The following is a 17,065-nucleotide window of genomic DNA, read 5'->3' as shown; positions in this document are numbered from 1 at the left end:
ACGCACCAGCATGCATGCACACACTTTTACTCCCTTTGCAGTGTAGTTCAATTATCCCTTAGCTTGGTGCACCCGTTCACTATGACATGAACGGAGATGTCCTCTTTCCTTCAAGAGCTTTTTCAAGAAGCAGCTTACCCAAATCACACAGCAAGATTCAGAAACTCTCTACCTCTTGTTCTCAACAACATATGAAAATAAATATACTGTTAGGTGCATGAAGCAGTAAGGATCTGCTATTCTTTATATAAAATATAAAAACATATATAAAAAAATAAAGATCATGAGCTGTTATTTTCACTTGTTCATGTTTCATTCAAACCAGACTTAAGAAGGAATAACACTAGAATATTAAAGTGCTGTAAAAAAAAAAAAAAAAAAGAAAAATGTACAAAGCCATTCATCAAGGAAGCCAAGCTTTTATATTTGTAAGCAACTAAATCTGAGCTGCCTGCAAATTCTTAAATTACTTACACAAAAGGAACTTTAAAAAATAAAATAAGCTTGTTATAAGCTTATAAATGAATAAATAAGCCTAAAATAAGTAAGCCTTCAATCTAGAATTTCCTATTATCATTCTACTGATAAAATAAAGAGCAAACATTTCAGACCTTTAGAAAATATGAGATCAAACCACCAGGCAGTGCCAGATATGGAAGAATGTGGCTTAAATTAACTTTTGGCAAGATCCGAAATCTTACTAAGAAAAATGAACTTCAAAGCCACCGTGAAAAGAATTCACAACGTATGAAGTTGGCCACTGATGTTACAGTTTTTAAAAAATCACTGAAGATTTTTTAAAGAGAGACTGCTGACATAGCTCATTATTCCTGTTTTACCCAATCTCACAGTCAAGTTCTGTACATATATTGGCATGATCTGTCATAAAAGTTAACTGTGCTTAGTCTGTCTAATAACATTCTGCACTATCTCATGAAATGCTTGCTCAACTCATACACAAAGACCAAAGGAACTATGGATAAGCAATTAAGCATTGTTAATAAGCATATATGAAACAAAATGTTATAGAAGATGTATGAAAAATAAGAGAAGTTTATTAGCTAAACATTCATTTCAAATACAAAAGAATGAGTAAAATAAGAAAAGAAAGCCAAATGAAAGAAAGACACCTAACCAGGCACACCACTATTAGGGCTCATGTGAAATTGCAAAAACCTGCATCAATCACCTTGCGAGACGTCATAGTCCGCCCATGAAAGCTGTGACAGTAACTATGCAGCTGGAGGTTAATGCCTTCACGTAAGATTATATTCTAGCTTGTCACTAAATGCAATGCCTTTAGCAGGCACGTTCTGGGATTGCTTGTAAACTGTTCTGAAACAGTCATCGTATCACTGTACTACCTACGTGCTGATGCAAAATTTCAATCGTTGCATTTTCAACTGTTCAGAATAGGTAAAAATCAAGGGTGAGAACAGAAGTCATCAACTAACTGCAAGATACTCTAAATGATTCTGTGAAGTTACGCATGCATGTTTTATAGTGCCATAAATGTGCGAGCAAAGATATTAAGTTTCCGTTATATATTATGGTAACAAAAGCATTATGAAAGGCAAGATGCAGAGACATAGAGTGACTGCCAAAAAAGTTACCTGTTTCTGAAGGAACTACAACAGATATGGAGAGAGAAAAAATTGGAAGACATCAGATATAAATACAGGTGGATTTTTTTCACATTATATGGCTGAATTCAGGCAAAGCTAAACTCTTTCAGTCCCTCTCACAGACATATTCAAACTGATTATACATCTCCCACCTTGCAAAGATCATTTCCATAGTAAAACTTCAGCAATGTTCCCACCCGTTAACAGCCCCATGTATTTCCCCATCTTGCTTCACAAAATACCCCTCCAAATAGCCTACAGATTTCTAAGGCATACCAACTTGAAAGAAAACGTCTCGCAGTTTCCCTTCACACAGCTTTTAGAACATACTATAAAAACAGAAGATATGTTTTAATGTCATCTGAAACTACATAGGAACACAGCGCTACCTCAATCCACAGTTAAGTAGTAACAAAAGAGCACATTTAACAGGGAGGCAAAGGCAAGGCACTTGTATTTGGAAACTCTATGTTTACCTTATCAATACCCTGCAGCTAACAGTGCCGTAACCCAGACAGACCAGTGCTGCTTCTGTGCCTAACATTATTAATTCAGTGTTTCATGTTTGATCCTCTCAGATTGGACATTTTACACCAAATGCAAGTTGGAGGCTGCTTATGTCACTCAGGAAACTGTGAAATTTGCTTCTACACTACTTCACTGGGAGCAGAGGGAACTCTTCTCCAAAGAAATTAGATAAATATGAGTTAGGAGGACTGATAAGAGCACCTGATGGAGGTAATCTTCTGTATTTCAGAAGGGTGTTTCCTTAATTTCTATTAAATTACTTCAGACAAACTCCATACACAACTGTGCCATTTTGGATACTGTGAATAAAATACTAGCTTAACAAGACTCAGCTACTCAACCCACCAATTTTCGTATTTAAAAAGCCACATAAACATCCAGCAGAGTCCTGTCAAGTGATGAAGTGCAGGGCAAAAAAATAAAACCCAAGCCAAAACAAAAACTCCACTATCTAATGAATGCTACAGATCTGAGTAAGATGTGTACAGTCAATGTTAAGTGTCCCAGTAGAATCCAGTATATCATGGGGCACAGGAAGCTTCACTGCTCTTCGTTTCTCTTTCACTTTAGAATGAAAGTCACAAGTGAGACTGCAACGTCAGTTTAACCTCTACAACTCAAAGAAAATCCAGAGTTAGGAGAAATTCAGGCTACAAAGGCAGACTTCTAGTCAGACAATAGGGTCTCATGAGCATCCAGGCAAAGTTTAAATGTAGCAGAACAGTACCTCAAGGCACAGATCACTATTTTCCTGGAACAAACAGCTAGGCAGGCACATGGGACACCAAGATTAAAAATGCGGCAAGTCAAACAAGACTTTACCAAAATGAATGAGCAACAAAATTGAGAACATATGTAAAAAATAAATTATACAAATAATTATTACCAAAACAAAAATACTGCTCTTAAGATTATTAGTAAAGTAGAAGCTATAATATGAACTGCTGCTACAAGTGCTGACTGTCAGAGTAATAACAGACAAGATCTTGACTGCACAGACTCAGCCTCCCCCTTATCTGGTGCCTCGTATCTCTGAGCTGTTGAATGAGCAATTCACATGACACCTTGACATGGCCAAATTTTTAATCAATTCCTTTTCTACATGGTAAAACCCAAGTTAAAGATCAAATGAAAATTGGTCAAACAAAGAGCTTGAGCTGTAACACTCAATTAGCCCCCGCTGTCTCTGTACCTGCCTAATGTGACATCTCCTAAGCAAGTAAGTTTGATATCAAAGACCTCGCTTCTTGTTTTAAAGCCTGCTAACCAGGAAAAAAAAAGTCCCAAGGACAATTCTATACAACAGAAATTCACATTAAGTAAACACAAATTAAATATACACATTCTGAGAAAAACTCAGCTTGGGCAAATTCAAGTATGTGCTATTAAATTAGTTACAGAAAAAATTGCCAGAATAGAGCAATTAAGAGTCTGAGTTTAATTAATTTCAGTGTTTAACATGCTTGTTTTCGCTAACATGTTTTGAGCTACTAATGGTGAAGAGCACAAATATGCAATTAAGTGCAACTCTGCAGTTCAACTGCTATTAAACCAATCGGCATTATGTGCCAAAGGTGTTCATGCTGCACACTGCAAGCTTTGATCAAGTTTAGCATGGCCCAAAGTAAACTGAGGTTTCATCTTAAAGGTTTCAACAGTAAACTCTCATTTGTTTTGTAACTACTTAATACTGATTTGAAACATTAAAACCAGTTACTGCCAGCTTTGCAGAGCCAACATTTCCTTTCTTTGTTCATAATATGCCTACTGCTATTCCCCTTGCAACACTTTCTCTGGAAGGATGCCACTTTCAGTGCTAATTCAAGGAAAAACTTAAATAGCCAATTCTCTTCTGCCTTTTTTTCATTGGATTTGTAATATTTTTCTCACAGTGCAGTAACGGTGCCAAAAAAACAATAAAAACATCGCAGAAGCCTTTTACTTTAACAGTAGTTATGATGTCGAATTGTCTTGTCTTTAAAGAGAATCCAAGAAGGCAACTCTGAGGCCTTACTCAAATTTGAATCATATGCAAACCAGCACTGTCGCCTGATCAGTGTCTAGGACTACAAGAAACACTGCTAGGAGAGCTTGGTCTGCAGAACATGGGAGAAATACACCCTCCTATTTCAATCATGCAGCCCAAGTAATCTAGCAACTACAAGGTCTAGGCACTTTGCCTTTGCCTCAGAAAGTGAAGCAGAAAGACGTTAGCATGTAACGTACAGGCAAGGATTTCAACTTGCACATTAGAGCAGATTTTTAGCAGTCGATTTCCACTGCCACATGCAGAAGATGGTGCCTGTCCCTCTTTAAACGCAGACAGAATAGTTTGAAAGGGGAATGATGGATATAATACAATTTCACCTGAGTTTTCCAATGCATGTTTCATTCATCAGCCTGCCTGTACTGCAGAAAGCCCTAATTCCACAGGGAGAGACCCTCAGGTGACTCCTTTCCATTCCTTTTGAAGCCTAACAGGAATCTACACAAGCATGAAGGTCTACGCAGACTGATGGAGTTGCAAATAAGGGCCCAGGAAGTAGGGACAGATTTATTTTTTAAATATAAACTGTTAGAACATCCCTATCCACACAGACCTACTACTTTTTCTCCCAGCCCTTCCAATTTCTACAATCTGAGCAGGCACCACACTTTCTCCACTGGTGCGTCTGAAGGTGCAATGTCATGCTTGGCACAAACAAATCTAAGACTGCTGCTTCCAAACGCGGTGGTTTCACCCACCCCAAGCCTATACTGTTGTTACCTCCCCTGCACTTGCACTACTGATGTAGCTGCAGGATGAATTATCAGCTCACTGCTCCAAAGCTGCACAAGTACGATAGCAATGAAAGGTGCCTGGCAGAATATTTCAGATGGTTCTTTCAGAGACAACTCTATTTTTCCACTCCTCTGAAAGGAGCATCCATCCCATTCCCCTTCTCCCCACCTGCTGCTCTTTTCCAGTACTCTTCCAGTCTCTCCTGTCTGACTTGGTCAGACAGGCAGACAATGCAGCTAACATCTCTGCTATTCAAGTCTGAGGGTAAGGATGAAGATCAAGACCCACAGAGTCAGGAGCACCATTTGTCCACACTTCCCCAGCTCAGCAGAGAAGCAAATGCCAGAATAAAAATCTATAGAACTCCAGATACTTATACTGATCCAGGAAAGCAGAATGCACTAAAATTTCCAAAACAGTACCTTCTGCAGAAATTAAGTTCACTTCAAGGCCTCCTCAAAAGTCTAGTAGTCTCCTAAGGGGTAGGAGAAACTACATACACACACCCCAACAAACCCTACGCTAGGTAAGCCTCTCCTACGGCAATAGAGTGCTCATGAAGTGCCCTTTTGTTTGACTACATTTTTAAAGAAGTGAGAGAAAGCTGGCTTTCCAACCAAATACGTCCAAATTGTCTACTAACTTGTCTGTGAAAGCCAAAAAACATTGAGGACTAGGCAATTTTAAAATATTTGTTCCTGGATAAGTGCAACACTCTCTACTTCCCTGGGCACCAGACAGTAACCATTCCCAATACAAACGTGGCAAGGAGCACCATCTCCTCACCTAGGAGTTCAGACTCAGTCTTCACTGCAAGGCTTATCTGACTCAGTACCATGAAGATTTGTGTTTATTTATAAGAACAGGCCAGCCGTTCCTGCATGCACGTTCATTCACTTCCATTCTTTTGAATCCTTGCTTATTTAATTTCCCAAGAAGCAGAAAGCCCTTCATTGCTCTAATTTGCAGGTGTGATCAGAGACTGACTTACACTTTCAAGTGTCATTTCAAGATAATACATTTTTGAGACAAAATGGAAAACAGATTAATTTACCCACTACGAGTTATCGAGTTCTGCAGCCTTCCAGTTTATCTTGCTCCAAGTCTCTACAGCTTTATTTCAGCTCTCCTCTCCAGCTACTTAAAAGATTTAGATTCAAAGACATTCCACCTAATAAAGCAAACTGAGCAACTGTTCAACCTGAAGCAGTAATTTTCTTCTAGAAAACTTCCATTGACTAGTTATTCCTAGAAGTAGTAGTATATTCTTCATTCTGTCTGCTCAAAATCTATAAAGATTGGGTAATGGAAGGCCCAGTTTGCATTTACATTAAAGTGATGTTCATAGCAGACCCATTATAAAACAGCTCTTGTGTAATTTAAATTCAAAGTCCCATCCAGAACGTGGAACTTATCTGCATTTCAACGCTACATTTGCTCTGACATTATGCATCTTCTTCTGGGAAAAACAAATTCCTTGAAACAACAAGCCTCTCATTCTTCAGCTTTAAATCAGGCAAGAACATATGCATGTACAAACACAAGGTGAAAAGAGAAAGATCTCATGAAATGTCCACCAGTCCCTATGCATCTCTAAGTCACTGCTACATGGGAATAAAGCATGTGCGTTACAATAACCACTTAGCTCCCAGTCACAGCTGTTGAGCAACCTGAAAACGTGGACATATGCAATTTCACTCCATGGCATAGTAAGATATGTATTTGCTTTTAATCCTTAGCCCAGCAAGTCAGGAACATAAGCATAAAAACCCTTGAGATTTGCTGCCCCCACAAAAAAATCTGCAAAGGAACCAGAGCTGTCTGACTCATGAGCCTCTTAGGTTCCAGAAAAATAACTAGGGTCTTGGAGGTCAGACATTAAAAGAAGTATGAAGACTGCTTGTAAAATTGTTTAATTCTGACAGTTTCAAGTCATGTATTGAGATTTTAAGATCACTTGCCTGCCACCTCACTGGATTCTTCTGTATTTTGGAGAACCTTCACTACAAGTAGTAAAGCAGAAATTAAAAACACAAATAGTGGATTTTCCTAGAGAATTTTTAGCTCCATTTGCAGTAGTATTTTTAGAATATTTATATGAATGCATGTTTAGAGACAAAAGTTACTTAACTAAATAGACTACACCAACTCTGAACAATAATATTTTTATAAAGAATTTGTGTATTCATGGATTCTCATATAACATTTAACAGACTAATTTAGAAAGACATTTACAAAAAGAGAAACAACAACCTCCAACAAAATCTGCAAAATGTTTTGTAACACCACTAAAGATTTGCTTTCCAGACACCAAAAACAGCCGCTCAAAGCAGAATGCCCTCACAAAAGTTCTGCAACCTATTTTAAAAACGTTGATAAATTTCTGATTTCAGGAGGTGCTGAGCATCCGCTCTTTCCATTGACTTTAACAGGATATTTCGATGTTCTGCACTCATTAACAATTAAGAGTCTAAATGTGAACTTTAGGTTTTGGATCCTAAAGCATCTACTTTTAAAAATCTTGACTTATGATCTTAAGATACAAAAGCTTTAAAAACAAGTATACCTCTTCTCGCATAATTGGTATCCATATCCTTAAAATGCACCATAACAAAATCTGAAGGCTTGAACAAGATACTCTCTAGTATGTCTTCACGTTTTGGCCCCAAACTGGATTCTGCAGTTTTCCGATGAGCAGCATCAAGCACTAAATCACACTATTAGAGAGATAAAAAGAATATACTAACTTAATGCACAATAAGCTACTTGATACCATCACATACTTACAAAAAACAGACATGTACAATCGTTTGCAAAAATGAATCTGCTTATGTAAACCTAGACATGAATAGTCAAAATAATTCATAATAAATACTCAAATTTTAATAAAACATTGATTATTCAGTATTAGGCTCTTTTAAAATAGGGAAGAGTCAAAAAAAATTACCTTAGGACTGTAGGTTTTAAAAACTCCTTCATATATACCACCATTTTTCACCTGTACGTCACATTTGGATCCCTAGAATGCAAGAAAAATGAAAATACAGCTTTCTACCAGCCTGAAAAAATGACATTTGAGTGATTTTCTCAAAGATGTATTTTTTACACAAGTGCAATGTGTAAAAATACAGCTCAGTCTTTAGTCAAATCTACTCATTCAACATGTGCCCATTTATAAATACGTCACTGTGTTCTGCAGATGCAAACAGCTGGGTATGTACCAAAATCTGTTCTGAAGGGATTTAAAGATACTCACAGAAGCATATTTGGTACTCACAAGACTCTTGACCAGTTATGCACACGATCAAGTTTTTGTGCAAAAACAAAGTCTGTGCATATGTGTGGGTACAAAAAGGATGAAGGCTTATCCTGGACTCTAGCAGGTGTGAGACAGTCTGCCTTACTGAATTTTGACCATGTTGGGACTTCCCTTCAAATTTTGGGAGAAAGGCTTCCATTCCCTGCACACAGACTCATTTTATTTATCCATAACCTCTCTAAAGACAGAAAATTCAAAATATGACCAGTGTACCTTAAGAAATTTGCTATCCCTCTGCAAATTGTATTTGAACCTCACCAAGCCAAAACTACAGAATAGCTATTACTGTGATTCTTTGAAGTTCAATCTTGGCAAAAGATGCCTACTGTTAAAGTTTAATATTCGCTCTATTATATTACAATTAGTGGACTAGTTAACAATTCTATGTCACTATAGAAACTGTTTACCCTCCTTCCAAATATGAAGACTTACAACAACTGACGTAAGTATGTGAACCATTCTCATGTTTGCATAGATGCCATCAAAAGAAATCTGAAAAATAAAGAAGACGTTGTCATGAATATAGGAGAAACACTTATAACAATTCAAAAAACCAGTGCGCCAAAAATAATGCAAGCTTTCATCAGTACATACTAGTTTCTAGAAACACTGGTCCAAAACCTTACTCAGTCAATATACATAGAACTTAGGTCATGTGAGATTTCCAGAGGACCCTTTTCCCCTTTCTCTGATCAATTAAAGATCTGAACATCCTTCCAAACAAGATAAACATTACAGAGTGCCCCTAATGTCACTCGATAAGGAAATTCCTTTGCTGGTTGGGTGAAGCTCATATGCACATACTCCTAACTGAAAAAGCCCTGCTAACATCCCCCTCTGGTTTAAGAGCCATCAACAGGATAAGGTACTTCAACTGCTGTAGAAGTAAAAAGATGCTTTCAGGGTCTGCTGACTTACATCTTTTCATCTAACAGACCTGATTACCTGCATTAACAGAAGCTAAAGTCATCAAATCGTGGAGCGCCAAAGAGCTACAAAACATACCATAAAATTAGTCAAAAGTAATTCACTGCAGTAGCAGAATCTGAGATCCTGCACTAGAAAAGCTGACCAAGCATCACCCAGGTTGCTAGATGACATGCTCACATAAGCATACACGAAGTGGTGAGGATGTCTGTGTTTTGTTGCAACATCTCGTATCTCTCCCTGTCAACTTCATGCTTGTGAAACACAAGATGCTGAAACATGCAAGGACCTCACCATATTTTGAGCTTTTTAACTGACAGTGTATCTTTTAAACTGTCAGCTACTTAATCCACTCACTCCTGCATGTTAGCCACGCTTCCTGGTCTGAAAAGACATGTTTAAGGACACTCCTATGCTCAACACTCAGTACAGAGGACATAAAGACTAACACTTTTATGATGTTTAGTGTTTGCATATGACCTTTTTCACCACTCTTCCTCCAAGCTTCTTTATTTTTACTGAAGAGTCTTGATATCTTCAATAAACATTTATGTAAGTAAACTGTAGTCCTTTTAAACCTTCCTACTTCTGCCCCACTCCCCAATATTAGCCATCCTTGAAAATCAGGCCAATAACAAATTAGCAAATATCTGATTAGTGCAGTTCAAGGATCCACTCTTTAAATCGAGATCCACATCTTTAGCTTTGATAAAATTATGTTCTACAAGTCAAGCCACACCTATACTTCAACAATATATAGCCTCGACAATACCTAAAGCTACACAGTCAGGTTACTGATAATACTGGGTTAGCTATTTTATAGTAAGGCTAAACAAAATTGTTATTTTTATGCTGTCTTAAATGCTATCTTACTGTCATCTGTTTAAGAGAGAAGCCAATGTTAGAGCCTCCAGAGAGGAACTAATTCAAAAGCATTGCCTTAAGTTAAATGTTATCCGTATCTACAACTATAATTGCAAGAAAATGCAGAAGATTTATATTAGTGCAGTCAAAAGTTTAAGTGACCCTTCCCCCCTTCACCCTCCCAGGAGACTTAAATGGATGCAAGATGCTACATCTTTAGAAAAGCATAGCTCGGTCTAAAATATTAATCAAGGTATCCAAAGGAAAAAATTAGGAGAATATTCCAGTATCTGCTATTCTTACATTGATACTTGGGTTCACTGTACATAAGTTGTTTCCTCATCTCTAGAAGTGGTACAATGAGGAAAAAACATATACTTACTGTAGGCTGAGGTGGTCCTTTGCCACTGCTGCGACCTCTGAAATTAAATACATACATGGGATATGATTACAAGAAGAACTGCTGAAATTAACCAATTTCTTAACAAGTAAGAATTCAAAAACCCATCTTAATTTAGTGTTGAGAATGGGATCAGAAAAAAACAGCACTTCCCTAGAGCAGAACTTGACAACTACAGGCCCCACAGCCTTATCCTCCAAACTACTGACCTACAAGCAAGTAACATTGGTTAGTAGGCAAGAGGGTTACCTACAATAAATTAAAGGACAAAATGAAGAAAACACTAAGCCTATGTCATTATAAAAATCCAAAAATATTATCTCTTAAGCAGAACCCTGTAACTAAAGCAAATTCCAAAACTTACTGGCACATAAAACCAAAAACCACTTTCAGGCACAATCCCGACTGAGCACAGAGCCCCTTCTCTAAGACTAGAGGCTCAGTGCATCGTCACTGTCCCTCTGACTATGGGCCACCCAAATAACTGACCCATGCCGCATCTACACAGGAGCCTTGATTGTAAGGCCCTACCTCCAGAGCTTGCTTATCACGACTACCACAAGCCAGCAAGTGCAACTAATTAAATCTGTCCATCCCCTCAAAAACACTAACTTCTTTTAATGCAAATCTGTCAATGTGTAGCACTCGGGACACTTCAAAAAGCTTCTAAATTAACCTGTGTGCTCTTAATGTCTTGCAAACTGAGATGCAACAGTCTGTGCCCTCCACCTCCCTGCAGCCAGCAAGTCCGCAACAGGGATAATTCTTCAACTTCACTGGTGTGCTTTATTTCAAAGTTACTTCCTTGTACCAAGAAGTCCTAGTTTCAAATATTTGTCATAGCTATTTAGATTTGTATCACGACGACTTCAGGAGTGCACACTGTAATGTGAGGCAAAATGAAGTCTTCTGTTCTATTAAAAAAAAAAAATCAATTTCTTAAATAGACCCACCTTACAGATGCACAACCATTTAATTAAAGAGGCCCAAAGAATCATGTCTACATTTCAAAATATCCAAACAGCACTGAAATCTAAATCCAACTGAATGTCAACTGCATTCAATTGCTTTTAAAAACACCATGCTGTGGTTGACTACAACCTTGCTCTCAAAACAACATGCCCTTATAAATAGGGCTCATTGAGTTAGCCAAGAAATCAAAGGAACTTCTCCCAATGAACATAAATATCCCTCCAATAAATAAGCAAGTCTATCAGAGAAACATGAAAGGCCTTAATGAGGAAAAAATGAAAAACCATTAAACTATCACCTGACTCCTTTAAGAAAACAAGTTTCTGAAACAGAAATGTATTCTCATACAGCCTCACGCACACTGATGACATTTGCTGATTGGCAATAACTGCAGATTTCAGATGTCTAGCTAACATTTTCAGAATACTTGCAAAGTACAAATCTCATGGGAAAAAACCTAATGCAAATAGCCTTTATTTAATTACCTACTGGTCGTAACTTTCCATAAGGCAGCATCACAGCTTCAGGCTTGCTCTGGAGACAAGCAAGTCTCATCATTTACTAAGTCCGCCATTTGTCAAATGGCTACCTATAGCACAGTGCTGAAGTGAGCCCTCTGTGAACGTGGAACATAATTTTTGCATAATATTCAGATGAAGGATCCTCTTCTTTCTGAAAGTCATTTCACCAGATGTGAAACGCCCAAATAAGAGAGAGGTACAGTCCACTTCTGATTTTTCCTTTTATTACAATCAAAAGCGTCAACAACACAGTCTTTCAAAGAACGTGGCCAAAGTCAAACAATTTCACCAGTTCCCTCTGTTGGTCTCAAAGATTTTAGAAGATATTCCTTTCTACATCAGCTATAGAAATGGTCAAAAGTGAAAGAGTTTGGTGTTTTTGAAATAGAAAGCACTCCCATTTTTAGTGACAAGTATTCTTAGAACTTAAATAACTGGGTTGCTAGACTGGTCAGAAAGTTTGGAGTATTCCCTTTAAGCATCAACCTAAGTGTTCCAGATTTTCCATCTCTTACCACATCTCCAAAATTATGGTTCCTACCCACATTGCTTTAAGAAACAATCTGATTGTGTGCGCCCACGTTGGCAAGAGGTCCTAACTTCTGTATCAGACCAAGAGTTAAGCTAATTGCAGAAATCCTATATACTATTCTGATCTAACAGATCTCTTTACAGACGTGACCTCTTTTTTTCCAGCTACAACTGTTAAACACAAACCCTTAGAAAAAAGAAAGACATTCACCAATTCTGCCAATGCTACAATTCAATCAAATCTGTGTGTATCTTCTGCTAAAACCAAGGCCATCAACTTGAGGCTTATATTCCAACAGGTAAGACTCAAGTTCAAACTACCCTTTGACACACTTTTGATGCATCATACGAAAAAAACCAGGACCTTTACAAAAGCAGAAACTAGATGGTCTTTGCCAGAAGTTTACCACAATTTAAAACAGGAGAGTAGCACTAAGAAATGGGGGTGGGAGGAAACTACAAGGGTCAGCAGCAATTTGGCACTGCTACCTAAAACCACATCTTGATTGCAGTAAGTATGAAAATTTAAAAAATGTGTTTTGTATTGCAGAAATGTGGTTAAAGGTAAGCCTGGGAGAAGGCACAGCAGCTTGGCAAACCCAACCTGTAAGCTTTGGGGTAGCAAAGTCACAAAGTCAGAAAAATGCTGAACCAAAGTAATGACCAAGCAATTAAACTTAGTAGCCAACTCATTGCAGGCCAGCAGTTACACCTTAAGAGTTAAAGTGTCCATAAGGGCTTAATCCCAAATGCTGCACAATAAACATTTTTCCCCAGCAGCAACTTGCAATTTTTTTTTCTATTTTTATGAGCATTTACTAACCTATTCCTCAGCATCCCTCACCTCCCACCCTAATGTTTACATGCCAAGTAGAGCGTTTGTATAAGCAAAACAAGGTCACGCATTTATATTTTTCCAGTTAAGTGAAAACTAATGCAAGGGACACAAGTCTTTCCAGGATGTGAAAGAAAGTCTTGGGTTTTCTCTCCAGCAGCATCTTCACTTTGAGACTAAGAAAGAAATGCAACCACACCGCAATTAATGTCTAGAGCAGAACTGCAACTACAAGGACTGTTGAATTTAACAGAGTGAATAGATGTTTCTGGAGCACTGGCCGACATTACTACAGCTTTGAAAACAAATTTACAGGATACTCTAAAAAACTTTCATTACAAGTGCAGAGAGCTGGTAAAGCTTTCTTCTAAGGGACAAATCAGAAGTACAAAATTTTATTTAAGTGCAGTATTTGTCTATGTAAGTCAAATGAGTTGAGGCTGTCAAATTGAGATTATACAAGAAGTCCTGCAGCACTGTTTTCTGTAGTTTTTCCCCAATACTGACGTTAATAATGTCAACTCCTGTCTTCTTACAAGATGACAACTTCTGTAGCGCCTGAATATGTAAGTAACCTGACTCAAGTCTGACCCAGTGCACATCTGTAACCTGTTGATGGACTTAGTCACTGAAGAACCTTCTCCATATACATTGCCATGAATCAGTTGTTAAATTAAAACTTACTCAAAAGCAGGTATATAATATACTAAAGTGCATTAACAGTGATAAGGAAAGAGATCTGCAGGTTATCCATTCACTTTGCTCAGCAGCTCAGCACGGTTGCATTAAAACCGACACACACAAAGATGTTAGAACAAACTAGAAAAACTCTGAATGGCACGTGTGATTGAACCTCTGGAACAGTCACTTCCATTGTATCAGAACACCTCAGCACTCAATATTCCAAATTACTTCTGTCTGAACAGAATGGACACCCCTCTTCTGCCCTTTACTTAAGCCCTTAGGCTAACAAAAAAAGCTGTCAAGGAAAAAGGAAAGAGTAGGCAAGAAGTGTTAAGTCTCAAAAGCAAGCTACGCAACATGGGATCATTTCGGTTTTAACTTTTTAATGGGCCAAGCCATTTATAAGAGACAGTAACTTACAGTATTCTTAAAGGACCCTCAAGTCCAGTTAGGTAAGAAAGTTACCAAATAAGAAGGAAAAAGTCCTTCTGCCACAATTGTAACTAGACACGTAACCATCCAAAACCTGAGTCTGAGGTGTTTGGCCTTCAGACAAAATTACAATGGGGAAAAATTGATAACAAAAAAGGATGCAGTGCTTGAAGGAATGCTGGGACAGATGCAACTTTCAAACACAGGACAGCTAACCTTCCTGTGCTTGTATAAGGGCAAAACTGAACTAAAACACAAAAAGTAGGTATTAGATAATGTTTTGACTAGCACAGCAGGTTTGTGTACGAGGTCTACGTTTTCTCCAATTACAGTTCAACGTGCTATTGGCATCCCCCCTACAGCCTGATTTCCCATCTGACACATTGTACATGCAGTTGCTTTAAACAAACACAGCATTTCACTTAGTGCCTCTTTACAAAAAAAGGTATTAATCCTTCTTGTTTGTTTTTCTGAAACACCTTTAAAGGTACCTTCAGTTGTGATTTTTCCCCTTATGTAGAAGAAATTAGTAATATCATGAAAACAAATACTGGAATGTCTTATTTGTTCACACAAGATTTTACCTTTTCTAATACGAAATACATATATCCATCATCACAAAACCATGGAAACAAACGTAGTGAGCCAAGCTGACCTTCCACTCACTATCAGATGTAGTAGGACCAGGTGCTTAACCCAATTAAGTCTTACAGTAATAAACACACAGCAGAAAATTAGGTCCAGGACAGTTAACTACCAATGAACTTTCTACCCAAACCTAAGCCTTTAAGAGCAACTTAGCCATGAAAAGTAACATTCTTTTGCATCTCAAGAAGATAAGAAAGAGAATGCTAGTGCTGCAGGGAAATGAGCTGCTAGGAAGAAAGCTTGGCATGAACTGGAGATGTTTAAGTTTCTGTTAATATAATGCTTCAAATTGAAACCAAGATGCAAGCCAGCTAAAAAACAATTTGATTTTTCAAACAGAAAAGCCACTTAGCTTTTCATTTCAATGAAGAGATTTGCAGCATGAACCATCTTTGAATTTGTACTCCCCAAAAGACAAGACTTTTCCTTAGGACAGCAATAGAAGTTCTCTGAAGGTGTTCCACGGGGCTCCATCAGCCCAGATTTTACAGACCCTTCACTCAGAAATAATTTGAAAAACTGATTAACAAAAAAGAGAGTGCGAACACCTCTGAGGGAATATATCAGTTGTTCAGCAGCCCCACTAGAACTCCCTAAGGAGTTCTGAAGGGGAATTTATCCAACAAAACTAGAAAGGCAACACTGGTAGGAGAAATTCAGCGGCTTTAATCTTAAAACTTGGGAGAGAAATTGAAGCTCGCATCCCCTAATCTGTAGGGGCAAGTGCTCACCATCATACTGAATTTAAAAAAAAAAAAAGCTGTAGGTTTTGTTGCCCTTCACATTAACCTCTACAGTGCCACTGCGTGTTGGCAGGGATAACTGTTTAGCAAAGCACAGTAAACATCATGGTCAATCTAAACAGCCATATGTAAAAACTATTAAATCATTGCAATGAAGTGCTGAGGTATTATTGTTATTATTTAAGTTTATTTTGTCCTTTTCAACCCTACCAAAGCTTTTCCGTTTCCAGTTCCACAGACTGGTAACAAAGTAAAATCCTATTTCCAGTGATGTCCAACAATGGGACCGCTATAAATTCTGTTTTACTGCCATTGCACAAAACTGAGTAAGAATAAAAGTCAACTTAAAGAGCAGGATAAATAAAACTTGAAATGAAACTGCTCTGAGTGCCTATGACCTTCAAAACTGTTACTGTCCTGCTTTGATTGTTTGTTATGACCCCCGCAGCACTGGAAAAATTCACAACGCTAGAAAGTTTATTTTTTTCCCCTCCTCTCTCTCAAATACGTGTGAATTTGTATAGCTAGCGCTCTCCGAGCAGGAGCAGGATCAATCTTCCAGAGGCAGTATGAGACAGCAGGGCCTCCGCAGCGTGCGTGGGGAGGGGGCGATACGGGGAGGGGAATCCGAGCCTGCTGCGAAACCTCGGTTCCTCGCCCCCCAAATCTGTGAAAAAGGGAAGCCGGGCTTGGAACCACCATCCACCGCCGAGGCCAGCGAGCGCTCCCGCGGCCTCCCTTCCCGCGAGAATTTTATTGCGATTTGAATAAAAAAATAATACGTATCTATCTGTTCAAATAAATACAAATAAACCCCAGCAAGCTGAAGGTGCTCCGCCGCAGGCGGGCCTCCGACGACTTCCACAAGGCAGGAGCGCTGCCCCCTCCCCCGCCCGGGACAGCCCCGCCGCCCCCCGGCCCCGAGGCCGCCGCCATCGCGGCCGGCACCTTCCCGCCGCCGCCGTCCCCCGCGCACGTGCGGCCGCCGGCTCCGGCGCCTCGCCCCCGCCGCCCCCGCCTCCTCCTCCTCAGCAGGCGGGTCACGTTGGCCCGGGGGAAGCGGCGCCCCTCGCCCCCGCCGCAGGCCCCGCCAGGCCGCGGGGGGCTTCGCCCGCCGCGGAAAATGGAGGTCCCGCCGTGCCCTCCGCCGTCCCCGGCCGCCTGAAGGGCACCGGCCGCGGCCTGGCCTCGCGGCCTCGCCCCGGCGGCACTGCGGAACCGGCGGGCCCCTCGGCGGGCCTGCGTGCGCCCCGC

At 39.3% G+C, this 17,065-nt stretch overlaps 1 protein-coding gene across 16 annotated transcripts in view; it reads right to left on the bottom strand.

Annotated features, from left to right (window-relative positions):
* ATXN2 (ataxin 2) overlaps positions 1 to 17,065 on the bottom strand; it is a 52,484-nt gene that overhangs the window by 34,920 nt on the left and 499 nt on the right. For 10 of the 16 annotated variants that reach the window (XM_072880384.1, XM_072880385.1, XM_072880373.1 and 7 more), the window contains exons 2-6: positions 10,428 to 10,464; positions 8,687 to 8,746; positions 7,883 to 7,954; positions 7,502 to 7,652; positions 6,897 to 6,938 (exon numbers count right to left, since the gene is read on the bottom strand). In XM_072880384.1, coding sequence (XP_072736485.1) covers positions 6,897 to 6,938; positions 7,502 to 7,652; positions 7,883 to 7,954; positions 8,687 to 8,746; positions 10,428 to 10,464 — 362 coding nt within the window. The remainder of the gene's footprint in view (positions 1 to 6,896; positions 6,939 to 7,501; positions 7,653 to 7,882; positions 7,955 to 8,686; positions 8,747 to 10,427; positions 10,465 to 17,065) is intronic. The other 6 variants (XM_072880375.1, XM_072880377.1, XM_072880383.1 and 3 more) reach the window with 1 other exon arrangement.

Source organism: Ciconia boyciana, chromosome 15 (assembly GCF_034638445.1).
Source record: "Ciconia boyciana chromosome 15, ASM3463844v1, whole genome shotgun sequence".
Taxonomy (NCBI): Eukaryota; Metazoa; Chordata; class Aves; order Ciconiiformes; family Ciconiidae; genus Ciconia; species Ciconia boyciana.
This window is presented reverse-complemented; position numbering and strand designations above follow the sequence as displayed.